The sequence below is a fragment of the Falco cherrug genome, chromosome 2 (assembly GCF_023634085.1).
Source record: "Falco cherrug isolate bFalChe1 chromosome 2, bFalChe1.pri, whole genome shotgun sequence".
In the NCBI taxonomy this organism is placed as follows: domain Eukaryota; kingdom Metazoa; phylum Chordata; class Aves; order Falconiformes; family Falconidae; genus Falco; species Falco cherrug.
Window position 1 is genome coordinate 93,362,916 of NC_073698.1, and position 27,438 is coordinate 93,390,353.

Consider the following 27,438-nt stretch of genomic DNA (forward strand, 5'->3'; position numbering starts at 1 on the left):
AACCTATAAAAGGCCCAGCAAACTGGATTCAGCCTTTTTTCTTCCATGCTAGCCATGCTTGAAGGCTGATGAGACAGAGCCTGACAGGGAAGCTTACCTGAGGAAACCTACTTCGTTGGGAGGTTCTCAGCATGGACATGAAGATGTTTGTCCACCTCTGGCTTCTCTGTGGTCTGAGCACTGTTGTGACCCCTCAGGATGTCACACAAGAAGCCCAAATGTTTCTAGAAGAGTTTAACAGGAGGGCAGAAAATATCAGCTATGAGAGCTCCCTCGCCACGTGGAACTATAACACGAACATCACTGAGGAGACTGCCAGGAAAATGGTAAGGGCTCTGTCCTGTGGGTTTTTACTGTTGCTTTAGGAATATGACAGCTACTTTCTGGTTCATTTTGGTTCCACTGAGGTTGGTTGAAATTGGAGTGCTACTTCTTTGGTAGCTGTGGTTTAGTTTCAGGAGGCTAGAGGGGCTCGCTTTAACGTCGCAATGCCTCACTGGAGGTGCCTGGGCCACTACCAGCCTCTACAGCCTAGGGCTGGTGCCCGGGCTGCCCTCGCACCTCACAGGGATGGCTGGAGCCTGGACTTGTCACTTGCCATCACCCTGAGTCACCCTGGTGAGCCGAGGGAAAGGCCAGGTTGTACTGCATGTTCGGCCCCACAATCTGAGCTGGATGGAGAGAGACGCTTTCTTCTGCTCAGACTCCACCACCAGCAGTGCCTCCCGGCATGGCGTTTCTCTGTGGGGCCCCTTTCCTCTTGGAGAGGGCACAGCCCGAAGGGGATGGTCTTCTCCCAGGGCCCAGGCCAGGCGCTGCCCTGCGGCATGAGGGAATGGGATTTGATTCTTGTGCCCACATGAGCTCAGGTCTCCCACTTTTCATGAAACTGAACTAACACCAGGCTTTTTACTGACACAGACAATGCCCTCTCTGTTGCTGGAATTATTTTACTTCTTGCTGGATATGCAACATTTTCTGAATGTAGACTTTCTATTAAATGTTTGCTGATAGCTTTACATAGCAGTCCACACCCTTTACCCAGTGGGATACCTTCCCCGTCATCCCCCATCACTCTTCTCATAGTCAGAGCTGTTGGTAGGCTGCCTGGAGGTATTAAACTGGGAAAAATGAAGTGAGATCACGGAATTCCAAACACCAACAGTGGAGTTCATAGTACAGTGGTCTAATACGTTGGTTTGAAACTCAGTTTCTATTTGCAGGAAGGACCACAACATTTGTACTTACGCTATCTTGCAACACAGTTCTCCCTGCTTCTCCACACCAACCTCTAGCTGTCCCAGCCAGCAGGGTCTCTAGGCAAGTACCATGTTTATCAAGAGCAGTCAGCCATGATCTGGCTGGTTACTGATACTGCCACACCTCAACCTAGCATCTCATAACCTTGAAGCCTTTCAGGGTGAAGAAAAACACCTTGAATTCTGTAGTTGTGTGCATTTTAAAGTTAACTCAAGCTTTAGAGAAAAATGATTCAGAGCATAAAAATTAAGCTGAACAACCTACATCTACTTTTGCATAATGGTTTAAGTCTTCCACTTTGTGATCTTATAGCTTAATTATAACATGGTTTAATTATCATATTTCTTAATTAAAGCAAGGAGACTGGTTGCTGGAAGAAATCCTAATGACTAATCATTGTCAATCTGGACTGTTTTCTGGGGCACCAGGTACTTAAACTGTAATGTTTCCAAACACGTAAAATGAAAGCCCCATATAGTACTTTCAGCATTAATGAGATGATAATAAAATACATGAGGAGATACCAGCAATAAGAGCCAATTAGTCCAGTGCTCAGAGAGAATGTTTTCTCTCGCTTGATCTCTTCAATAGCACTTGTAATAAACCCACTGCTTCCCCTCCTCCCTTTCTGCTGGAGGAGGAGAGTTAATGAATACTGTCCCTTCTGGCTCCTTTCCATCCATTTTTCTTGTAAATTGGGCCACGAACCCCATAACTATTCATCTGACTTAGCAACCAGTTCCTCTAATTGGGGAAAAATGAGACAGCAAGCTAACTTCTTTCCCCTGGCTTTTGCAGCCAAAGAGCCTCTCTTCTGCCCTGCTGCTCCTAAGGCACCTCTCCATCCCTGCTCAGGACAAGGAGTTCAGGAACAGATTTACACAGTGATGCTCTTCCTCTGGGTGTTTATCAAGCTCCTATTCACTGTGCTTTGCAAACTGCTGAGCAGCGTAAGGGCTGTTTGCTCCACTTCTGTAAAGGGAAGAGTTTGGAAAGCCTCCTGGTGATGGCTGCCTTCCCGCAGAGAGGCTGTATGGGCAGGGGGAGACACGGGGATGGAGCTGCCAAGGGCTTATGTCTGCCACTGCTTCTCTTTGCCAGAGCCTAAAGCAGTCACGGAGGGTCCTTTGCATGGGGCTGGACAACCCAGGCCTTGCCATGTGTTTGTACAGGGGTGAAGCGTGCCTGAAGGAGGTCTTCGGGCACAGTATGACACTGGTGTTTCCTGATGCCTCATCAGGGAGGGATGAGCCTTACAGGTGCCATCTCCACAACGCAGGAAGCTCTGGCATGATCACAATTAATTGAACTGTCCCACGGACCCAGGTTAATTAGTACTGTTCTTGTTGTCATTTGGGTGCTGGTGTGCTAAACTATGTACAAATACATTAAAAAAAAGTAAGACGTGCCCAAATCCAAATAATGTTCTTACAGTGCTGCTTTGTTCATGGAAATTTGGGAGTTTCCCGTGTCATGTTATGTAACTGCAGCAACAGTAAAAGCAATCTCATGCAAAATATCGAGGTTTTGCGTGCACACTTTAGGTGCCCATTTAGAGCCTCCTATGCCCAAGTATAATCTTTTATTTTCCAAAACTTCAGGAGAAAGTTATACTCTAATAATGTAAAGACTCAATAACAATATCTTGGCTGATGTCTGTCATTGCTACTGAGGCAGAAATGGGGAGTAACATCTGGTTTCTGTTAGGTACAGGTGGGTGAAGAACAGCACTAAGGGAAGCATACGTGGTGATTTAGAACAGCAGGGAACACAGCTAGGTGATGCTGGATCAATTATAACAAGCATGGTGTGAGAAGACAGTCCTGCTTTTTGCTGTTTCCAAAGAAAAATGGTTATCTGGATGTGTGAATAAAACAAAGCCAAAAAGTTTGCCAGCTGTTTCACCGCGCAGTGCAAGTGCTCAGCCCGCAATCCACAGGTGGTCTCCACAAATGAAGTTATTCCCTGAAGTAATATTTTTGCCCACTGAGTACATTAGGCTGCTACACCCTTTTGGTGGAGTAATTCAGGGTTTGTGTGAACCCCTTTCAGAATGAGGCAAGTGCCAAGTGGTCTGAATTTTACGACGAGGCCTCCAGGAATGCCAGCAGCTTCCCGTTAGCCAGCATCCAGGATGCTCTCACCAGGCTCCAGATCCAGGCTCTCCAGCTCAGAGGATCATCTGTGCTGTCACTGGAAAAATACCGCAGAGTAAGTTGCTGAATGTAGCTCATTTTCATCAGGTGAGTTGGGCTGCCTCCCACAACATCCCCAAGCAAGGGCGCAGTGCTGTTGCTACCCTGCTTGTCTTGGGACGATGCTGTCTCCCAGCATCAGTGTGGGGAATGTACCTGTACGAGGTGCTCATAGCAGTACAGGGCTGGAGGGGTGGTCTGGCTTAGGAAACTGGCTCCCATTTAAGTCAGTGGTTTTGCAATGTGTAATCCATGCCATGAATTTCAGATGCACACATGTGTCTGAGTTGTCTTTTCCTTGCAGAAATGGTCAGATTAGTCATAAAAGGAAAAGAGGACCTGTGGTTAAGTGCTTGGCTAAGTCCAGACATAGGGTAACGAACAGAAAGAGATGGGTGAAAGGACATTCAATGAGTCAAAAGGGTGGAGGTGGAGGAAGTCCTCCTTTTTCTGCACATGTTGCATTATTGAACTGTGAAAAAGAGGGAATGTTTCTATGTAGCAGGCACCCTGGGATGCCTGAAACTGGGCAAGGTTGGTGACCTCCTTCCACAGAAAGCTGCTGAAGGCCAGCAAGATTTAACAAGATTCATAGCGAGATTTGATATTTCCATTGACAAGTTCATGTAAAAGGCATGTGTTGGAAGAAGGGTTAGCCGGAGTCAAGAAGACGCTCAATACGAGTTATGCATCTTGCTCAACTTTATTAGTTTCTAACACTACTTATATAGAACCGATACACATGCATATTCGTAAAGCAGAAGTATAATTGGTTAGTAGTCTCTAAACGCGCGCGGTTCTCACACCCCTAATTATCATGACTAAAATGAGCATTCTATCCATGTAGCCAATTGTGTTGCTGTGCTTCAGCCTTGTAGTTTGTTACTCCCTATTTTCCCATACCGGTCCCCATCTTTCTTGGCCCTGCACCTGCTTTCCCAGCAGCTGTATCTTGTTACAGCCACGGCCTGTTGTCACAACATAATTACTTGGTCTCAGGATTCAAGAATAGCTCAAGGCTACCTTTCTTGTTAACTTCAGCACAGCAACTTCAGTACAATTCTGATTACAGGCCTATTCTAATACCAGGTCTGGATTGTGCAGATCTTCAGAGATTCTAAGGCCACGCTTCTGCAGCCATTCTTCTACAGGCATGTATATGCTAATGGCTATATGTGGAATTGGAGTAAGCAGATACATAGACTCAAAAAGGATTTATAACCCTTGAGGGTTAAATTATTTTTCTTTTGCTGAAGATCAAATTGAAACACAGCATTGAGTTAGGGGATCCTACAGTCCTGATTATAGAAGGATCCTGAGATTTTTCTGCTAATATCAGCAGTGTTAACCACCATGCAAGAAAAGCAGTGGACTGGCTGGACCTCCCATCTGATCCAAATGAGATGTGTTTCTGGAAAGATGAATTACCTTGGTGGGAATGCTGACAGTTCATACAAACATATTTATTTTGGAGCATAGCATTGACTGATGGTAATGTTGTCTCTGTTGAGGAGGTATTTTCTTCAGTACCTTCCCTGTTTAGACACTTGCAATTTCCTAGATAAATGGCCTTTGGGGCTGAAATTGTTGATTCTTGCTTGAAAAGTGACTTTGGGTACAGTCTGATGGGATTTTATAGGAATATTTAAATATTTTTCACTGATACTAAAATTTCCCTGGGCACCACTTATTTTAATGCTGACAGAGATAAAGTTAGAGCTAGTCATTAACTGCCTCTCCCACTGACATCTCTATGTAGTGCTGTTTTAAAGCTTTAAATGAGAAATAGCAAAGTCCTAAAGGAAAAGCTAAAAGTGGTACATGTTTTTCTTGAGGTATGAAAACATGAAAACATAAAAAAAAATAAAATCAGAGCTATATAGCATAGCTTCTGGGATGAAGCTGAATGATTTCAGATGCATTTGGCCTTCAGCTGACCCAAGACACGAACTGTAACTTCTCTGTAATTGAGTATAAGCAGATCTGTGCTATCAGCGTGACGTGATGTTAAAAACAACTACAAGCAACAGTCAGCCTGGCAGCCTCTGCAGCAGGGGCCCTTTTTGCTGCCATTCAAAACCATGACCTACCTGGAAAGTTTAGGTGCGTCCATGCTTATGGAAGTACATTGCTAAATTTCACTGGTTTATTACTGATGTGTATTGATAGCTCTCTCGTGACAGTCTGTGCTCATTAAATCCAGAGCTCTGTCTGACTGGATATTAAGGACCTGTAGATTACACCCTATATTTGGGAGATAATCTGTCTTTTCGAGCTAGGTCCTAGCTCAGTAATACATTTAGGCAAATTCTTTCATTAATCTCTACTGAGCTTAAACATATGCTTAAATGTTAAGCTGGTGGGTGAAGTGTTGAATTGAGGTCTTAAGGAATTAGCATAATTGCTGTTATTTTGCACAGAGTGGGTTTCTAACAGGCTATCTTGCATCTAACTTGCAGCTGGGCACTGTGCTAAATACAATGAGTACCATGTACAGCACCGGGACCGTCTGTAAAATCACTGAACCGTCTGAGTGTTTGGTGCTGGAGCCAGGTACGGTATTAACCACTGCCCCTATTGTGTCCTTTACACTGAAGGTTCAAAAAGAAAAAGCCCAAGGGTGGCTCCTAACTGCAGGAGAACAGGCTGTAATTTCAACAGATATAGCCTGCTATCTAAAGCTTAGTCATAATTGAATTGCACCTTGCATTTCAGGGACCTCCAGCGGGTCCGCTGCCCGTGAGACATACTGTCTCCTATTTGTAGTAGAAAAATTTGGGAATGACTGCTCAGATTGTGTGACAGCCTGCCTGTCACCTGGGGTTCTCCTACATCACAGAAAGTTTATTTTTTTCCCCTGACACCAAAGTCTTGTTGGACCAATGTTGTATTAACATCAGTCCCAAGAATGCTACCAGCTTAAGGGAAGCTAATGCAGAGAGTGCATTTAAGGAACTCATGATCTGCTCCATGTCCCTTAAAGAGAAGAAAGGGAAAACCTTAAATCAGAAAAGGATGCAATAAAATAATGGAATATTTCAGTATATCAAACAGAAAGTGTTTTCTTCTTTGTTCATGAAGTGTCTTTCTCTTTGGCTCATTTGCCTGCTGTGCTAGAAAAATAAAGAGATTCTACTATTTCAAGGGCTAGTACTAATTTTTTTGTTCTGACAAGGTCTGGACATTATTATGGCTTCCAGCACAGATTATCATGAAAGACTGTGGGCCTGGGAAGGCTGGAGAGCTGATGTTGCCAGGATGATGAGACCATTATATGAAGAGTACGTTGAACTTAAAAATGAGGTTGCAAAGCTTAATAGTAAGTCACATTCTTTTTTCTTTTTTTCCGGCTTCAAGAAATTAACATACTGCGTTTTTGCACAATTTGCACAGGAATCCAAACCCATACTTTTTAACGCATTGATGAGTGGCACTTTACGCATAATGTGCTCTTGATGAGCATGTTGCAAAGTGAAAGGCAATGCAGACAGGTGCCATTGACCAGATCAGAGGTTTGCCACCAGCCTGGAACAAATGGGGGAAGACTTTTCTGGCACCTTTCCTAAGTGCCGTAACGTATCAGTGCTCTTCATTACACACTACCTTAACCAGAACTGCGCTGCTTGTGACTTATGGGCAAGCACACTCAATTTAAACAACTGAGTGCTGTTGAGTCATGGCGACATCTCCTCTTTTCTATTGGCCTTGACCTTCTTCCACCAGCCACAAGCAGTGGTACAATTATAAGCATTATGCCCTGACTGGAATGATCAGATTTTGTAGACCTGGTCCAGCAGATACAGGCAGGTGATTAAAAAAGATTTTGCGCTAGCAGGAGTGTGCTTCCAGTCAGAGGTCTCCACAGAAATCATAGGGAACTGTATTTTCAAGGAACAATGGCAGGTGGCTGCTAATTTTCTTTGTTGGTCTTCTGAAATAGCTTCTGATGTAGTTACATGATCTGTCCCTTGGCCAAACTGCAGCTGTATCACCTACTTTCCTATACTCCTTGTTTTGTGAAAATTGTCAGGCTGGAACTAGACACCAGGAATAAGAAATTATATTCCAAATAGTTAGGCAGGAAAACCCCAAACATTAAGATATAGTCATTATGACCTTCCTCCATACCACTAAGGAAGAACCTCATCTATGAGCCATTTCTACTCCAGGCTTGATGGAGCTCAGTGGACTGGAAGACTTAGTGGAACTGGGAGCTGAATTTCAGTCCTGGTGCATACACCTTCCCTGGTGGTTTTCTTGCTGGGGGAGGGGGCTCATATTCAATGTTCACCAGCTTATACCTTCTGTGAAAACCCCTTAGTATCCAGCGTGAGTAGAGGCTGCCCTCCCTCACAGCTGCAGGAGCTCCAGTCAGGAGTGAAGATTTCCTTTGACTTCCATCTCCAGTTGGAATGATCCTAATTAGCAGATAACCACAACTGCAGTTTCTGCATTTCTTGGAAATCTCATGTACCTGCACATGTATAGGATAGAGCCTCGGGGGAGCACTCTCCTTCCCCCTAGACCCAAGAGCACCTCACGCTTTACTGCTTTGCTTTGGGGTAAAGGCTGCAGGTTTGCATGGTGTCAGCAAGGAGCTGCACTGCTCCTGCAGGCCTGAGAAGTGCCATGTGTGATGTCCTGATGTGATGCATCCATGCTTTACAGGTTATTCTGACTATGGGGATTACTGGAGAGCAAATTATGAAGCAGACTATCCAGAAGAATACAAATACAGCCGTGACCAGCTGATCAAAGATGTGGAGAAAACATTTGAGCAGGTAGAGCCAGGAACAAGCTCTCACCAGGGTTGTGTTTTGTGATAGTGGTCTCACATATTGACGTTGTGAAGGAAGATCAGACCTGCTCGAAGCTGGCTAACCTCAGTCTACATGGGGTTAACAGATGCTGGAGGACATATATGACATTTTTACCTCTGCAGCCATTCGAGGACCGGCTTGATCCTCTCAGGCCACACTGTGCCAAAGGCTGGGAAAGAGGGAGCTCTGCAGATCTATGTCTGTCCTCCAGGTAGAGCCCATGTGGGGAGGTATGTTTCCCATGGGGTAGACGGTGTCCTTGATACTCTGCATCCAAAATTAGCAATGCTCCCTCCCTTGTACTTGAGCAGGACTTCTGGGGCTAGGATCTGTACTCAGCGCTTGAGCCCCAAGGCAGGGGGCAAAGCTCAGATGCAGGTTTGGGGTCACTTACCTGCTGGGAGAATTTCATCAGACAGCTTTGAGGCTCTCTGTTTAGGAGGAATGAGTAGCATAGAGCAAAGAGAGAACAATTTGTTTGCTTCTCTTCCTCTGCCCCCAGATAAAACCTCTGTACCAGCAGCTGCATGCCTACGTGAGGCACCGGCTGGAGCAGGTCTATGGCCCCGAGCTCATCAGCTCCACAGGATGCCTCCCTGCTCACTTGCTGGGTATGTCAACATGGCCATGTCGCGCAAACCTGACTTTGTACACAGGACAGTCACCTTCAAGGCACATGGGAAGGGAGTAATCTGCTTGTTTGATCCGGATATTAACAAACAGGTTACAGATAAGAGAAGGGGAGAGGAGAAATGGAGAAGTCCCTGGCAGAGATGACACAGGTGCTTAGCAGCAGAGGCAGGTGGGGAAGGCAGGTGTCCTCATCCTTGCTGGAGCTGGCAACATCCAGCTCAAAGCTCCAGCTCTGGGCTGGGATATTTCCCTTCTCTCTGCAGCACTTGTTTTCCTTAGAAATGAGAGTTTCAGAGACCTGTTTTTTCTTTGAAATCTTATCCTAAGCTCACATATTCCATGACCTTGCTTTCAAAGCATGCAACATCAAGCTGCTGTAGCTTTAATATACACGAACATGGCAGTGGCAATCACATGGACTAATAGTATGGGGTGCTCAGTTGTGAATAGAGCTTTAGGAAGGTGATCAGTCCTGAAACTGTGTTGTACCAGGATAGCTGATCTTGGGGAGTAAAGGGATCTTTGATCTAAGTTTGACATAAGCATGCCTTTCCAGAAGTGCTGCCCTCCACATCTGGAACAGACCTGTTTAGATGTATAGGAGTCCCTATTTATGACACCACACAGTTCATAGAACTGGATGGCACTTTTGAACAATACATATTCAATAATTTAAAGTATTCTATGTTTCTCTCTTTTTTGAAGGTGATATGTGGGGTAGATTTTGGACAAATCTGTATGCCTTGACCGTTCCCTATCCAGCCAAACCAAACATTGACGTAACTTCTGCAATGGTTGAAAAGGTAAGACATGCTTTTATGCAATATGCATTATGCAACAAATCTAGACGATATAAAAAATTATACACTGCATGTCAGCTGCTCTCTAGAAAACCATAGCTGCCCTAAGGTGACACACCACCAGCAAAGCATTGCTTTCTGCATCCTTTTTTGCTCTTCCCCTTAATGTGTTCATTCATTTTCCACTGTACATTTTCCCTTAATTGTTGTCCTTTCTTTCTTCTCCACCCTCTTTGACTGGCTTAATCTTGGCTCCAAGTCAATTTTCCTCAGAGCCACCTATCTGTTAAGAGATGTATTTTGTACATAGAAATATTTCAGGACTCATGGAGTTGGCTGGTATTAAATATGACCTTTGCCAGCCATTACCATAATCAAATAGTTTGTATATTGCAGGGTGGGTTTTTTTGCCAGTCTTGTTTATTTGGATACAGCTAGGAAATTGCAATGCTGCCTGTTATCTTTTGATAACTGCATAGCACCATAAGGTCTGTGTTTGAGATTTGTAGTGCTAACAGCTGTGATAGTACCTTTACCAGACCAAGAACATGGGTGAAGATAACTCTGTAAGTCTTGCCTAAGCTTCATTCCTTTTATAAAATAAAAGGTGATTGGTGGAATTTGATTTTCGAAATGTGATTATTCACCTGAAATCTACCCTCCTCTTGTAGGGAGAACTCCATGCAAATGTTATGCTGGCAAGAGAAAGAATACGTAAATTTGATTGATAAGCAGTTTGCACAAGTCTGCATTAATGTCACCTCTATTTTAGAGTACCAACCCCCTTGTAGTCATACATTTGTGTATATTGAGGTACAGTTGTGCAGAGGGAAGTATTATTTACAGAGCCTCAAGACAAAGGCTGAACTCATCCTTCCTGGTGGATGTGCCCTGTTTAGGATTCTCATCCAGCTGAGCTGTCTGCTACCTAAATCTCTGTGAAAACTCATCCCAGTAAATGCAGAGCTCCTGCTATGTAGAATAATAAAAGTGCTGAACAACAAAAATATTCTGGACATTCACAGGCAGTTACAACCTGATAAGGAACTCCTCTAGACACATTTGCCAGGTTGTAGGGTTCTGGCCAAGATCTCCTTGCGTGCTCACCTGCCGAAAGTGCAGCTCCACTCCCTCAAATGAGTTGTCCCTGACTGAAGTGGCTGAAGGGTCAGATCCCAGATCTGACATGCTGCTGACTGGAATGCCTTTTTTATCTTCACTACATTATCTTTTATTGAGGGTTTCTCTGGTCTGGGTCAGGTGATACCTGTTGAACCTCTGAGTGCAGAAACCTATTTTGCTTGCAGGGAAAACACTTAATTCCAGTTCCCAGCAGAATTTACAGAAGTGCCAAAGGCAGACATTACCGTCTTACCCTCAGTAAGTCAGGTGCTGATCTCTGGGAGATAAATATGTCACTGGGAGATAAATATGAAGTCAGCTGTCCTGCATTAATCCGACCATCGGGTACAGGCTCAGTGCAGAAGCAGCAGTTAATGGTGGCACTGTCTCTCTCAGAAATGGGATGCAGTGAAAATATTCAAAGCTGCTGAAGCCTTCTTCACCTCCATTGGCCTTGAGAAAATGACCGAGGGCTTCTGGAATAACTCCATGCTCACAGAGCCGACTGACAACAGGAAGGTTGCTTGCCATCCTACGGCGTGGGATCTGGGGAAAAATGACTACAGGTACTGTAATTACTATGACCACTTGTCATGGTTTAGCTCCAGCCAGCAACCAAGCCCCACACAGCTGCTCACTCACTCCCACTCACAGTGGATGGGGGAGAGAATCAGAAGAGTAAAAGTGAGAAAACTCATCGGCTGAGATAAAGAGAGTTTAATAGGTAAAGCAAAAGCTGTGCATGCCAGCAAAGCAAAATCAGGAATTCATTCACCACTTCCCAAGGGCAGGCAGGTGTTCAGCCATCCCCAGCAAAGCCGGGCTCCACCACATGTAGCAGTTATGTGGGAAGACAAATGCCATCAGTCCAAACGTCCCCCACTTCCTTCTTTGTCCCCCAGGCTTTCATTGCTGAGCATGATGCCATATGGCATGGGATATCTCTTTAGTCAGTCGGGGTCAGCTGTCCTGGCTCTGCCCCCTCCCAGCTTCTTGTGCACCCCAGGCCTGCTTGCTGGTGGGATGGGGTGAGAAGCAGAAGATGCTTTGGCTCTGTGTAAGCACTGCTCAGCAGTAAATAAAACATCTCTGCATTATCAACACTGTTTTCAGCACAAATTCAAAACATAGCCCCATACTAGGTACTGTGATGAAAAATACCTCTACCCCAGACAAAACCAGCACACTCCTTTTTATACCATCTCCTAGAACATTTATATTTTCACTGAAGGTGCACCATGCTGGTTTAAGTTATAATTTTTCCCCCTTTTTTTTCCTTTTTATTTTCTGGCTGATAAGAGATGAGGACAAGAAAGCAGGGATCCTGTGGGACTGTAAACCTTTCTGTGTAATTTTTTTCTGTGAAGATCTAAGGATTACTCTCAAATTTAATCAGAGAATTGACTTATTTAGATGAATCAGAGAAATAATGACTTATGTTCTCGGGCTTAAGGAATAAGCAGAAATGTGGGTGCTTGTGGATGTCAGTGAGATCTGTGGACACCTGCACATTCTGCAGGAATGGCACAGGGACCCTGGGTAGCAAGTGAAAACCTCCTGAGAGCCCACTGTCTATCTTTAGCAGATATATCCAGTTTCATGAAAATCCATCTCTCTCTTCCATATTTGGGAAAGGAGAGGGACAGCAAGTTCATACACAATGAAGTCTCCTGGGGCAAATTCTGTTCCCTCTTTCAGTCCCTGCAGTTACCTGGGGAGAGAGGGTAGTCCCCAGAAAAGCCCTAGTGAAAGCTACTAGCCTTGCACCTCGCTCCTCAGCAGTCTGGGGAAGGTGAAAGGGAACAGTATTGGGAAGAAATTCCTTTATTAAATAGTACCTACACAAGGGTGAAGGAGCAGGAGTCACTGACATGCAGTTTTTAAAATATTTAATATTAACTATCTGCCTAAGTTTGACAGTGAGTGTCAGATGGCCAAGTGCCAGAGAGCAGCTGCTTCTCACAAAAAGCAATTTTCTGTAACTCCCAGCACAACTTCAACGCAGCTGAAAGTGTTTTTCTAAGTTCCCCTCTGAGTCTGGCTCTTGCAGGAGGAATTGCAAGGATGCGGCCACCCGGGTTTGGCGAGGGGCGAGGGGCTGCTTTGTGCCGCAGTTGTGGCAGGCAGAGCTCAGGCAGCAGCTGGCTGAGCCACCATCTCTCCGACCACAAACACTTTGCTCTGGTGTGCAGGATCATGATGTGCACCAAAGTGACCATGGACGACTTCCTGACCGCGCACCACGAGATGGGCCACATCGAGTACGACATGGCGTACTCTGTGCAGCCCTTCCTGCTGAGAGATGGGGCCAACGAAGGCTTCCACGAAGCAGTGGGTGAAATTATGTCACTTTCTGCAGCCACTCCTCAGCACTTGAAATCTCTTGATCTCCTAGAGCCAACTTTCCAAGAGGATGAAGGTAAATAAATGCATGAATATCATATATTTAAGTGAAAACACTTGCAGGCCTTATTTTGTAGCAGAAGATTGTGTCTGTAAACTGAGTGATCAACCAAGAGGCTTCCGAAAATCTTACCCCACTAACTTATCAGAAATATATTTTTTTTCCCAGATCACATCATAAAGCAGGATTACTTTATAATGCTGCTACATAATTTAGAAATAAATAGCTAGCACTTCATTACCTTCAGTACTGAACAACTCATCCAAAAATCTTGATAGTTTGTTTAGATAAGCCTCAACAAATCTTCTTGACTTCTGTTGCATGAATCTGTACATATGTCTATCAAGGTATGTATTTAGAAGGTCAAATGAAACTGAAACATTGAGATCTACATCTCCTGCTTAAGTGAATATTGAGTGGACAGTGTAGGTGGGTCCTGATTATAATGCAGTTTGGCTTCTCTGGGTATTACCTTGTAAGGATGGAGATGCATATTTTGTACATTTTGAGATGTCTTCAGCTCAAAATTCCCCAGAACATGGGAAGGTTTTCAGTGGAGGACAGTGAAATGCAAATGCTAAAGGGCTAGATTATTCAAGAGGTATGGAGAAAAGAGAGACAAACCTGTATGTAATACCAAAGCAATCTTTTCTCATGTTTGTTTTTTAAATACTATTCTTCCTTCCACTTTTTCCTTAGTGAAAAATCTGTAATTCAAACCAGATGTAAGCATTAGCTGTAAAAGGAAGCGACTTTAGCTGTCTAATCAGATACTAATTGCTACCATAACCATTACCTTAACTGCTTTTCTCTTCAGAAACTGAAATCAACTTTCTGCTCAAACAAGCACTAACGATTGTTGGAACAATGCCTTTTACTTACATGCTGGAGAAGTGGAGGTGGATGGTGTTTAGGGGTGAGATTACAAAGCAGGAATGGACAAAGCGGTGGTGGGAGATGAAGTAAGTTTGAGAAACAAAGAGGATTTTTTGCAAATGAACCTGCAAAATCAGTCCTTCATAGTTACTCAACATACTGAGGTGCCTGTGCCCCTGTAGGGCAGGATGTGTCTCTCAGAGTGTTTCTACAAAGCCCGGTAGAGTGCCAGCTAGAAACACTCAACATGGTGTGGACAACATCTCACAGACCATGTATCCCCATTAACACTGTGTACAGCCCTGGGCAGTTTACCCTGCTTCTTGGCAGAATTTCTTCTCACTTCTAATGTCAGCTTCTCTGATAAAGACAGCCCATGGCCTTCACATGGGATGTCCAGATCCCAGGGTCAACATTGCCGTCCCTCTGATGCATGCCCCAAGACATCTTCATAATTTACGCACAGTGCTTCCCTAAGTCTCATCAGGTGTATGCTCTGATTCGCTCCCCACCTCCTTAAGGACAAGTGGGAAGTGAAGTTCATCTTACTTGCTAGCCTGAGATGCATACAGATCTCATTCTACAAAATATCTGTGCGCACTGCCCTGCTTTGTGTTTCCTCCCCATTCTGGAGTGGGTTTGGAGGCAAATTGTCTAAAAAACTCCAAACCGTTTCTTTCCTTTATTATGTATTAAGATACCACCTTTCTCGATCAAGAAAATACAGTTCCCTTGAGAAAGTAACATCCAAAGGTGCCTTTTCAGATTATCCCCACCTGCCAATCTATTTTCAGCACCCTGGAGCTCGAGATTAAAAAGCGGTTTGATTCAGATGAGTCTGCCATTTCTTGGGTTGGTTAACATGGGGGCAGAAAGATGCAGAGAAACCAAACAAGTCCCACACTGAGTCTGCACTCAAAGATGAACACAAACAGTGAGCCTCCATCACCAAACAAAATCTATGATAAAACTTGATACAAGCAAACCTCCTGACCCACTGTAAAAATCAACTTTGATTTATGCAAAAGTAGCAGAGATGTCAGAGAAATGGAGAATGACAAATTGTTTAGGGAAGCTTATCACGTCTGTTGTAGCAGCACTGCAATGCTTTCTGCTGGAAAAAGACCTTGAAATACAGGTTCATGGAAAATATTACCATGTAAGCTTATTACCATTTTCAGAATGTAGGGCATGGGTTTTTTTCCATAGTACTGCTCAGGAAACACACTCTCAGGAGAGGAAAGTAAGAGAAACCTCATCTCCAGCCCAGTGGCACAGCAGGGCATACACAGTTTGGGTCACCTAGTCTCTGCATGCACTTACCCAGCACCAACCCACCAAAGGTTAGTCTCCAACCTCAGGGTGGTGCAGGGCATGAGGGGTGTGTGTGAAGCTCATGCCTTGTAGATTATTTCATACCACTAAACTCCCTGCACACCTTGCTATCATGTAAATCCCTTCCTTGCACTATCAGTTTCAAAGCAGCTTCTTTTCTGTGGTCTCCAGCTGTGGAGCAGTACTCCTTTGGGGTTACTGGAAAGCTGTATGTAATTCTGTTTGGAAGTGAGAAAGGTGCCCATATGTATCAGACAGTAGAGAGGAAGAGCAAAGTCAGATTATTTTTCCTTATTATCTAACAGAAATCCTGTGTTTTTCCTTTCCCCAGGAGAGAAATAGTTGGCGTTGTTGAACCAGTGCCTCATGATGAAACCTATTGTGATGCTGCAGCACTGTTTCATGTGGCCAATGATTACTCATTCATAAGGTAGCTCAGTGTTTAATTTAATTAATGACTTAAGTTTTGGGTACAGAACATACCCCGACTACCTAAAACATCTACTGGAGAATCTCAGGACACAATCTTACTTTGTTTAAAATCCTGACTGAAGGTCACTGGTTTCAGTGGAAGTTTTTCTGCGGACATCAGGGGCTGCTCCATAGCAACCTCTGAGCAGCGAAGAGGCTGCCGAGCTTCTGGCTGAGCAGAAAAGCTTCATGCTGCTGTTACACTGTTGGGAGCACATCTGTATGAGGTGCTTGCCTTTTGGGGAGACAGCATGCCCCATATTACTATCACTTGGGCCACGCACATGCAACCCTGAAACAATTAATTCTGGATGTCCCTCCATGTCCCAGCCATCTCATTTTAGAGGACTCAGCTGGAGCGGAGAGCTGGGCCTTAGAAACCTTACTAGCTCCTGGTTTTTGTGGCAGCAAACAGATTTGGGGCTTTTCTGCTGCATTTATTCTTCGCATTTTGTTAAATCTGAGTTAGCATAGCCTATAAATATAAACTGGACTCTCTCCCTGCAGTGCAGCCTCCCAAGCAGGAGTGCCAGCTGATGCAGCAGAACTTTCCAAAGGGCTTACGAGTTTCCTTGCCAGACAACTAACAAAATATATTCCTTCCTTCTCCTTGCCCTGCCTTTAGGTATTACACCAGGACCATCTATCAGTTCCAGTTTCAGGAGGCACTTTGCAAGGCAGCTAACCATACTGGCCCTCTTCACACATGTGACATTACCAACTCCAGTGCAGCTGGTCAGAATTTGAGGTACAAAGCAAATTTTTCACACGTAATAAATCAGAATATAACAAAGCCTCATTCATCTTTGAAAGCTTCTGGACTCAATGAGGTTGCATCAAGAATGAACCTAGCTCAAAAATCTAGCACATATCTACTCAGTTTATTTTGACAAGTAGACTAAATTTATAAACACTGAGGATCTAAACATCAAAGGTTTAATTGCCTGTTAATGGGAAAACAATTTATTTTTGTTAATAGGAATGATGGGAGGAAGGACAAAATCCAGAAGCACAAAAAAGAAAACTTTGATACCAATCACAGATTGTTTTGCTAGATGTCTGGTTTAAACATGGCAATAACATATATTACCTCTCTTTCCACATACACAGACAATTGCTTGAATTAGGCAGATCCAAGCCCTGGACTCAAGCACTGGAAAATGTAACAGGAGAGAAATATATGAATGCGGCACCCTTGCTCCACTACTTCGAACCTTTATATAAATGGCTTCAAAAAAACAATTCTGGCAGATACGTTGGTTGGAAAACACACTGGACTCCATGTACGTATGGCTTGTAGGTGAATTAAGTACACTTGGTAGTCCTCACAAGCCCTATCAGCAAAGTCCCTCTCTCTTGTAGCTGTTGAAGGCTTTTCTCTTCTAAGGAAGCAGGGTTATGGGAGGTGCACACTGACAGTAAGTTTTACTCAGGGGAAGGCAGATTGGCTTCCTTATGGCCAAAGCCGGAGAAGTCAGCACATAGGAAGTTTGTCAGAGCCTTACCCAGTTTTCAGAAATAAGAGTTTATTTTTAATAGTGGCAGCACTAATTGTGTGGAATGGCTGTGCAGAGGGAAAAAAGACCAGAGGTTTGGACTTGCATGGCGTTTGCCTGAGAGTGGCAGCTCTGCAGGGCTGGGAGCCATCAGTCTTGGGATCCAGAGGACTGTGATCTGGGGTCATAGGGGCAAACCAATACAGAAGAGTTACTGCTTCCACCCCACCCCACCCCATCATGTGTTAGTGAAAAAAGGGAGCTCAAGGGGATGAAAAGGAGACCATGGAAAAATGCGTTTTTCAGCCTATTGTGGTGAAACTGAGTGTTGAACCAGCCAGGTTATATATGTGTAATCACTGTCAGTACTGGAGAGCAATGTAACTCTTGCAGTGCTTTGCCAGTCTCTAATGCTGGGATTCACCTAACCAGACACCAACATCCACATCTGAGCCGCTCATTCCCAATGGTGGAAAAAAGGCATTTCCTTCGGGAGATGTCTAAAGAAGACTAGAGGACTGCACTCTAGATGTGCTCGCTCTGTCTACTTCAAAGCCAGACTTGGGTGGCTGATGTCTCTGGTGCAGGTGTCTGCAGTAGAGGTGGCTGAAGGAAAACAAGATCAATCCCACCAAACTGGCCAGGGGGAGCAGGAGAACCTGTAAGGAAACTCTAGCCATCCCAGCATTTCCCAGGGACAGACTTTGTGTCACTGCAGCTCTGACACAGCCTTTGTTCCTTTTTAAACCAGATTCTGACAATGCCATCAAAGTGCGCATCAGCCTGAAGTCAGCACTGGGGGACCAGGCGGTAAGTGTGTTTGTGCTGTGGCACTCTTCCCATTGCTAGGGCAACCAAGATGTCGTGCTAATGGCTCTCAGAAAATAAGGCAGGGTAAAGCTGATCATTGTGTCTGAAGAGTGGCATCAGCTCAGGTGAAGGGTTATCACATAAAAGATGTCTTGTCTTGTGTTTGTGGTTAAGATTCCCTCTACAATGAGTGGAGGGACTGCTCCAAGGAGTGAACCTACCCATTTTAAGAAAGACATCTCAGCTAGATGAGTTGAGTTAATCTGTGGAGAAACCGATCATTTTTTACCTACTACAGGACAAGCCTGGGCGCTAGCATGGGAGAGCCCATGTACCTGTAAACGGCTATATTTTTCCCAGCTATGCTGATGTGTCTATGTAAAGCCTCTACCTAATTTCTTCTAATGTCCATTATCATGGCTGTGCTGGCTACCTTCAGAAGTTATCATTAGAGCAGCTAGTTCACATTTAAATGTAGTGCTGAAACAGGGGTTGAATCCCACTCTGTTCTCAAATGCTCTTGATTTCACACTGAAACAATTCTGTCAGCATTCCTTTACAGATTTTTGTTTGTCTGTTTTCTGTAATCTTTCCAGGCCCTCCTATGTTTGGCTGCCTCCCTGCCCTCCAACCCTTATGCAGAGACAGCTTTGTTATTAAGATTGCAGGGGGCAATGCAGCTGCTTCTGTTTCAGATGAGAAGGGCTTTCATTCCCAAGAGCTTGTCAGCTTTCCCTAGTTATACCAGCTTGTCCAATAAAATGTATTACAGCAACTGCAAAAACTCATCAAAGCCGAAGATGGCTTTTAAGATTTTAAACAGAGCATTGGCTTAGCCCATCTGCTTAACCCAGGCTGAAAATTTGCTCCTTGTTCTAGCTGTGCCTCTTCACGTTAATCTCGCAGAGGCAGCATAGAAGGCTAAGTGCAGACACTTCATTCCTGTTAATAGCCATTTTCACCTTACAGAACATTAGTAATTTTCCAAGAATGAGCATGTCATCAGGCAGGTCATTTAGATCTGCACGTCAGAGCCTATTGGGCTAGCAAGGACACAATACCACAGGCTCATTTTTCATATGAATTGATACTCTTACTTCTATCACTCTCTCACATGTAAGCCCCACTGGAGTTTTATTGCTTCCTAGACTGCTGAGTCGAGTTAGATACAATTCAAAACTGGTATCAACAGCATGAAAAGATTCCATATTACAACACATTTATTAGTCATTATGGTTAATGTTTAGCTTAATACCATTTTTATGTCTGCCTTTTGCCATCAGAGTCTTTTGTTGTGCAATTGAGCAGCTGTAAAACAATCTTATACAGATTACTTAATTTGAATTATTGTATTCCGAAACTCTGAAGAGCGAGCCCTGCATTTTCCTGTCGAAATCAGTCCACATCACCTATTTGCAAGAAACCTTTTCCATTCAGTAGCTTTCTGCCGACCCACAAATTTCCCTTATGGCTGAGCTCCCAGGGGTGTGACTCTGAATGCTGGTATGCCAGCAGTGGGTAATGGTACATGCATGAACTGGCATAAAGAAAAGGCAGGAGGAACCTCGGGCAGGAATCTCAGCCCAGCTATCCAGAACAGTATGTTTTGGCTGCTTTATGTGGCTCACAGCACACAGAAGCTAGGAATCTGGTGCAGCTGTTTGTTTAAGATGTATTTCGAGCTGCTTTGCACTGTTAGGACAGCAGAAAGCATTCTGAGTATGCCAGCAAATTTTTTTGTATTTCGGCTCTTTAATACTGGATAGAGCAGAAAGGGAAAGAATCCACCCCCCCTACACACATACCCCCCCACACTTTCCTGCAGCGGGAGAGCTGCACCGGGGCAGCAGTTGGGGCAGCTGCAGCTCATGCAGGAGCTCCTGCCCCTCTCAACTACACAACCCGGCTGCTACCAGCAGGGAAGTTTCAGTAGCCCAAATATCCTGGCAGATAAAGCACCCAGACAAACTCAGGGATAGGTCTACACCGGCTGTACCAGAGCATGCGCCGCCGCAATTACCCTGCTAATTGTTTTCAGGCTGATGGGATTAAAGCTGCAGCTGGAGCAATCACCAGAGTAGCTGATGAGGCTGAAACACCCACAGCTTTGCTTCAGCAGGGGCTTTGTGAAAGTGCCCTCCCATGGGAAACTGCTACAAGACCCCTGCTGAATCATTTGGAGTCTGAAAATGAAGGCTTCCAGGAGCTTCAGTCCCCTGACCAGCACTTGGAAATGCGACCCCCCCTTTCAAACATTAATTCAGAATTCCCCAGTGGATCAATATCCTATGTGTGATGACATTGTAAAAGGCTGACATGCAAGATGGTGTTAGGGAATGCTTGCAGGCTGACAGCTCCGCATTTAGATGTATTTTACAATGGGAAATCCTTTTTGAATCAGGGGCAGACTTACACTATCTTTCAAGTCACATGTGGGATCTTGGAGGGAACGTGCTATAACAGAGCAGAGGTGCTCGGCAGAGTTCATTTTGCTCTGAAAGCAGAGCAGCCTTTGTAGTGACCAGTGAGCACCAAGATGGGTTTCTGAGGTGCCTGGGGAAGGCATGTGGGTAGTCAGTCATTACTGAAGCACAGATCAGAAGCCAGCCAGGTACTTCCCACCCACACAGCCTGTAATGGTATTTATAAAGGCCCTTGAAAGGCACAGTGGCAATTAAAATACATTAGACTGAAAAAGACAAAATATATGCTACGGAAATGAATAAATGATTAAAAAGCTAAGATGTTAAGTACAGAAAGCAGCAATAGAGGAGTCAAGCTCAATTAGCTCCTGATTAAAAAACCAAATCAAAACACTGCAAAGCCTAAAGATGCTGGGAATAAATGAAAAATTGAGACAAACACCCCCACATGGTCATAGGCTGTGATGGTGAACACTGCCAGCTGCCGGAGACAGCGGCAATAACAACGAGAAGTGCTTTGGCGCAGGGCTTTGCTTGCCCCTCAGCCAGCAGGAGAAAGCCAGGGGCATTTGCCAAGGCCAAGGTGACTCGGAGCTCCAGCCCTTGCTAGCGGGAACAGCCAGAGCTGGCACAGCCCCTGCCCTCCGCTCGCCGCCGGGGCTGCTCGCCCAGCAGTGGCTTTGGGTCACCTGCACGTCTCCCAGCGCCTGATGCTGCACAGGCTGACAACAGTGGGCTCTTTCTGCTCTTTCCTGCCATGCGTTTCTCTCTTCATTTATCAGTGTCAAGAGGAGGCCAGGGTTGAAAAATGCAGCTGGGTTTTATAAAGCCTGTTGCAACAGAGCTGCCTTCTACCACACCTTCCTGAATGATACCGGAGAAACTCAGGAGCAGTTGTAAAACTATCGCTGGCAGCACTTACAGGCACTCCTGCTCAGGCACTATAAACGCAATCAAATCTCGGCCTTCAGGGGATAAAAAAAAATGCCACCGGAGTTCAAACAGGAATTTTCCCTTCGTGCTCATGTGGGGTTGCACAACAGACCAGGCTGCATTATCAGCTGCTGTGGTGGTTTTTGCCCCCTGTACAGCGCTCAGTTCCTGCCCAGAGAAGCTGTTTTTGACTTCTACTGCAAATAACTTCGGACTCACAGGGCAGGCCAGGAGAAGCCTGCACTGGGCCAGTGCATATTTTTTAATATCACGTATCTATTCTCTAGGGAAAACCAGCAAATATATCCCTGCTGCAGAAATACTGATGCAAAGAGTTTTTTACCAAAACAAACCCCAAACAAAAATCCCAGCTCATCAAGCAAATAAATAAGCCACCTTCACGCAGCAACCCCACCCCAAAGTTTCTCCTTCTTGAAAGAAAAGGTCTGCAGATAAAGTTATGTGATTAAAACACGATCTAAATTATGAAATCTTTAGACTTCAAACAGAATGCACAATATTTATTAGGAGTAATATCGCTTCTGCTGTCTTTGCTCCCCATAAGGCAGTGAGATGGGCTGGGACTGCAGCATTTTAGGCAGCCACTTGTAACAGTACCAGAAATTGCAGAGGGACAGCATGGTGCAGTGTCTGGCAGCAGGGATCCCTGCTTGCTTGTTCTCCAGCAGAGCAACAAGATTAACGGAGCTAAAGGGTTTGAGTAGGTTCCTGAAGTGCTATCATGGCGCAAATAAATAATACTGAAGTGCATGCCAAGCATTACAATTGCTATTCCTTTTTAGAATGATTTGCTTAGTGTCAGATAACTTGCCATCTCTGATGAATTTCTCTTGCGCTATTTTTGCAGTATGAATGGGATGAAAATGAGCTCTTCTTGTTCAAGTCATCCATTGCCTATGCCATGAGAAAATACTTTGCAGAGGTGAAGAAACAGCAAGTTAACTTTCAGTGAGTGGCTTGCTTAATTGTGCCAGCTATGTCTATATTGCTTCTGGTTCACTAGCGTCATGAATTGGTGGAATTAATTGTACCTTCTGTCAAATGTAAGGTGATAGCAAACAATGTCAAACATCAGCTGGCTGTAAAAGGCAAGATGCCAGCTTGGTTATATGCTATCTTTCCACTCAGGAGTCTGAAGTTTAGGAGTAACATGCTAAAGTTAGATAACTTCAATGGATGCAGAAGGCTTTGTCTCCCACTGCTTATCAGTGGTGGAAGTAAGCCTTGAGAATTTGTACCTGACACCTATATGGCAATATCAGGGAACATACATTGACTTGAAATAAAATTTCTAACAATGTATGTGTGTGATACTGAATATCCAAGAGGTTTTGGGCCAAGGAAAGATAAACTTACTGATTATAAAGCACTAGAATTCTGCGCAGACATACTAATCTTACCTAGGTTGACTTACAACCATAAAATCTATCATCTGAAATGGATTTTGGTAAGAAAAACAACATTTTATTAGGTCTCCAAAAATTTTCAGAAGCTATCTACTTAAGCTATTTGATATTACTTTACAGAACATCAGTCAAGCAGAATATAAGGAAGAATATATATTTTTTTTCACTTGGTACTTCATAGATCACCTTATTCATGAGGCTTGCTCCAAACACTCTCTGTTCTGCACCTGATTATGTGCTTTGTAAAATTACGCCAAGGATTGTCTCAGGTATTGGGTAGACTTTCTCCATCTAAAGTTATGAATTAGCACACAGAAAAAAAAATTCTGCCAGGAAAATTGATTTCACTTCCCAGTTGAGGTCACTAGGAAGCATTCACTCAGCATAAACTAATCCCTTGGCATTGCTGATCAAACACGAGTGTTCCCTTGCCCGAATTTAAAGCTAGTGTCATCTCAACTAAAAAAAACCTTCCCTTTTGTTTCTCATTCAGACTTACAGACATTCATGTTGGGGAACAGACGCAAAGGGTGTCCTTCTACCTAACTGTCAGCATGCCAGGTAATATCAGTGATATCGTGCCCAAAGCTGATGTGGAAGATGCCATCAGGTGAGATTTTGCTCTCTGGGAAAAAAAAAACAACCAACAACCATGTGGAAGAATGGAAGGGAAAGAGCTGCTCAAGTCAGCTGAGGCAGAAGGGGTGATAAGAAAGTCAGTTCTGCAGTTAGCATGGAAATAGTGTGACGAGAGAAACTGTTATGACAGAAGGAAAACAGTCCATCTATCTGATGGTGTCTTGGACAACAGCCAATGTAAAATGCTTCAGGGGGCTTGTAAAACTTAATTGCATCATGCCTTGCCAGAAAATGTCATTGCTCAAACTTGAACAGGAACGATCTTATATTCTGAAATACAGAGCACAGTAATGGTGTGTGCATGCATGCACATTTTCTTCCTCTCACTAGCAAAAATTTAGTGCAAGAATCAGTGTTAGCAAGGACTCCAGAATAATGGTGTATTAGGAAGACGGTCAGATGTATTTGATAATACAGAAAAGAAGAGGTCAGAGCAGGAGCTGGTTTCCACTTATGGGTCAATGAAGAGGTCTTTTATAGCACAGTATGACACCACTGTAAGTCATTGCTGTAAAAATGGTAAGTAAAACTGCAGCTCTGCAGATGGTCATGGATACTGTATAGTGGGAAATGAAGAGTGCACAAATCTAAAAGCAGCAGCAACATGAGATGGGGTTGAAAAAGCAGTGAGGTAAGTTGGTGAACCAAGGGAAAAGAACATGGCTATGAAAGTCACTGTCTGGTTAGCACTCAGCAGCAGAAGCAGAAGTTCAGGGGAAAACAAGACACAGAAAACACACCAGGGAAAGGAAAAACACAAGAATCAAAACTGTGGAAGGCAGTAGGGGGGGAACAGGTATAAAGATGCCGAAGATGAGGTTTTCTGTCATGTGTCCAAGAAACTTGCGGGGAGCCAAGAAGCTTAGGGTAAAGAGAATGAGAGGCAAAACACAAACAGAGAGGGAGATCAGAAGGCAGTTTGCCTCATTGTGATAAACGTTAAGGCTGAGCTTAAGAGTTCATACCGTGTCTGAACATGTCAGTCAAGCTGCAACAGGTTAAGGGCTTAAATTACTGTGGCTGTCACTCACCGCCCCATCCCAGAAGGAGTGAGTTTAGCAGTACCTCCTATGCAGCCTTTTCAGCTGAGCTATTTAGGGGAAAATTGACACACTGGAGATTTATAAAACAACTGAAAACTGTTTATTTCCTTCTGATAAGCCTGTGAAAGTCTTTGCATTTGCTCTTGATGGCAGGATGTCTCGGGCACGAATCAATGAGGCTTTCAAACTGGATGATAACACGCTGGAGTTTGTGGGCATACTTCCAACTCTGGCCACACCTTATGAACCACCAGTCACCATCTGGTTAATTATATTTGGAGTGGTCATTAGCCTTGTTGTCGTTGGAGTTATTGTCTTGATCATCACTGGGCAGAGAGATCGCAAAAAGTGAGTAATATTTTTGATACTATGATCATGGCCACTGGGAGATGGCCCAGTGATTGAATCATCAGTGTGCTTACAAATATGTTGCCAAATCTAACTGAAGGAAGTTATGGAATTAAAGCATATTATCTCCCTCCCATCAACAGTGATAGTTAAAAGTTCAGCTCCCTGCCTTTCAGTCCATGGCAGGTTTGGCAGCTTAGTGCAATTTCCCCATCAGCGGTTAAACCAAGGCAGCTGGATGCTGTGGCCACAGGGAGCCACAGTGAGGCCAGGCTTCTGCCAGCCTCACTGCAAGGTGGATGGAGTGGCCTGCTGGGAACACAGCCTTCCCTGACACCAGATTTGGTCACATTCATCAGCACCTGCAGTTTTCAGTAATCTTGTTGGAGGCTGTCCGGTAATGTAATTTTCCTTAAATACTGTATTAACAGCAATATAGCTGGGTTGTTTTTTTTATGTCCGTTAACGGGGTTTCTAAGAACGTAGTAGGTTTGCTACAGTTCCCCTTAAAACCAACACAATTTCTTTTACAGAAATACTCCCAGTTGAACACAGGGTTTTTTTACAATAGGGGATTCTTGGGATCTAAAAGGACTTGAACAGAACAGAAACTTCTAATATAAAATTTTCATTACAGGAGAGCAAGAGAAAGTAGGAGTGAAGCAGGTTCAAACTGTGAACAGGTGAATCCTTACGATGATGTGGGAAAAAGCAACATGGGTTTTGAGCCATCTGAAGAGACACAAACATCATTCTAGAAGGTGTGGGTACAGTAAGGATTTCTGGTTTGGTTTTTTTTGTTTTTCATTTTACTTTTAACAATGGTGCCTAGCAAGGACCAAAACACTATGGATGTCATCAAACATAAAGTCTTCTGGTTGACCATTAATCTACCGGTTCAGAGACAGCATCACCTAAATGTGCTGTTTATGCGGTAACTAGAAAACATGCAAAACTTGAAGATATGTATGTCCTGTGGCTTTTCCATGAATTATGTGCATAATACTACACACTATTTGAGCTGCTTTTTGTAAGTATGCTGCATCCAACTTCTCTTTGTTTCTTCTGTAATAAGATACAAAAGCTTGGAAGTATACAGTTATATACTGTTCAAGACAGACATAAGAATAACTCACATACTCCTAATACACATGAGGAATGTCTTGAACTTTCCAGATGGAGACCTCAAAAGTGTATGTAACAGACTGTAAGAAAAAAGCCTGACCACCAGAAGAACCTTAGTGGTGAAGAGCTCAATTTGATATGAAATAACTGCAATTTTTGCAACCTCAGAAAATCTGTATCAATGTGAAGTGGATACTGGCTGAAGACTAACACTGGAACTTTGTTAGGAAGTTGTAACATAAATTATTTTTCTAACTGTTTGCTTGATAAGTATTGTAGAGGCCAAGTAGCCCATGATCCCTCAAAAAAAAAATTAAAAAAGATCCGTTTTATGTTGTAGTCTAAAAGTGGAATAAACTTCCTTAATATTAAATGATCAAAGTTCTTTTCTTTTTTTCAGTACCTTAGCTATTGCCTCCACATACTGTATCACAAATTCTGCATACTACAAATACAAATTGCACTATTGTGTACAAGGGAGTAGATTGAGCCTCCAGAGGTTTCAGGTTGCACCTGGAAAGGAAAAGCTATTCACAGGGAGGGTAGTGCAGCACTGAAACAGGTTGCCTGCTGCTCTGGGAGGGGTTGTGGGATTTCCACCTTTAGAAGTGTTCAGAGCTCAGGTAGACAAATGTATGGCTGATTGAGCGGTGGGGACAGTCCCACCCTGAGTGAGAAGTTTAGCTAGATGACTTCCAAAGGTCCCTTCTAGGCAGCATTTCTATAAATCTGTGTCTTGTAGGTCCTGTGCCGTACTTGCCACCATGCCAGTGCAGTTGTTCTGTACACACCAGGGTCTCTGAAAGGCACAAAACGTCTACTCAGTTCTGCATTCTGAGCCAGCAGCAAACATGAGCCTGCATGAAAAACGGTCAGCAAATGCACAGGCTCTTAAACTCATGGGCCTCCAAAATGATCAGAAACTGTAGAAAATGTCAAATATAACTGAAAACATACAGCTGGACTTTGTGGGCACTATTTGCTAATGTTCCGCGCTTACTTGCTATTTAATAGACAAGACCCTTAGATGAGACGGTTCAAAATGGTAGGCAGATGATTCTGATCAACTGCAAACTAGAAAGGAATGTAAAGGAATGAAAATAATTTTTCTTTAAGTTGCCTAACCACACCACATATCCCATTGCCATAACATCCCCAAACCTTAGTACTTTAGCTGAACTTTTAAGATAAATAATTCAAATAACGTGGTCTTCCCACTTACTGTGCAATAACAGAAAAAGGGAAAGGCAAAGCTGGAAACTGTCAAATAATGCAATT

At 43.9% G+C, this 27,438-nt stretch overlaps 1 protein-coding gene across 3 annotated transcripts; it reads left to right on the forward strand.

Moving 5' to 3' along the window:
* ACE2 (angiotensin converting enzyme 2) lies at positions 1-26,533 on the forward strand. 3 transcript variants are annotated; one of them, XM_055703157.1, is made up of 19 exons: positions 1-326; positions 3,313-3,471; positions 5,915-6,008; positions 6,631-6,774; positions 8,124-8,236; positions 8,778-8,886; positions 9,614-9,711; positions 11,227-11,396; positions 13,023-13,249; positions 14,052-14,196; positions 15,777-15,875; positions 16,542-16,664; positions 17,027-17,199; positions 18,164-18,222; positions 22,447-22,547; positions 23,499-23,615; positions 24,841-25,035; positions 25,673-25,807; positions 26,212-26,533. In XM_055703157.1, the coding sequence occupies exons 1-18, from the start codon at positions 132-134 to the stop codon at positions 25,791-25,793; spliced, it is 2,442 nt and encodes an 813-aa protein (XP_055559132.1). In that variant the 5' UTR covers positions 1-131; the 3' UTR covers positions 25,794-25,807; positions 26,212-26,533. The 3 variants fall into 3 exon arrangements, with proteins under 3 accessions (XP_055559132.1, XP_055559131.1, XP_055559130.1); XM_055703156.1 differs by having other exon boundaries at positions 25,673-25,798; XM_055703155.1 differs by having other exon boundaries at positions 25,673-26,533.
* The last annotated feature ends 905 nt before the right edge of the window (positions 26,534-27,438 follow it).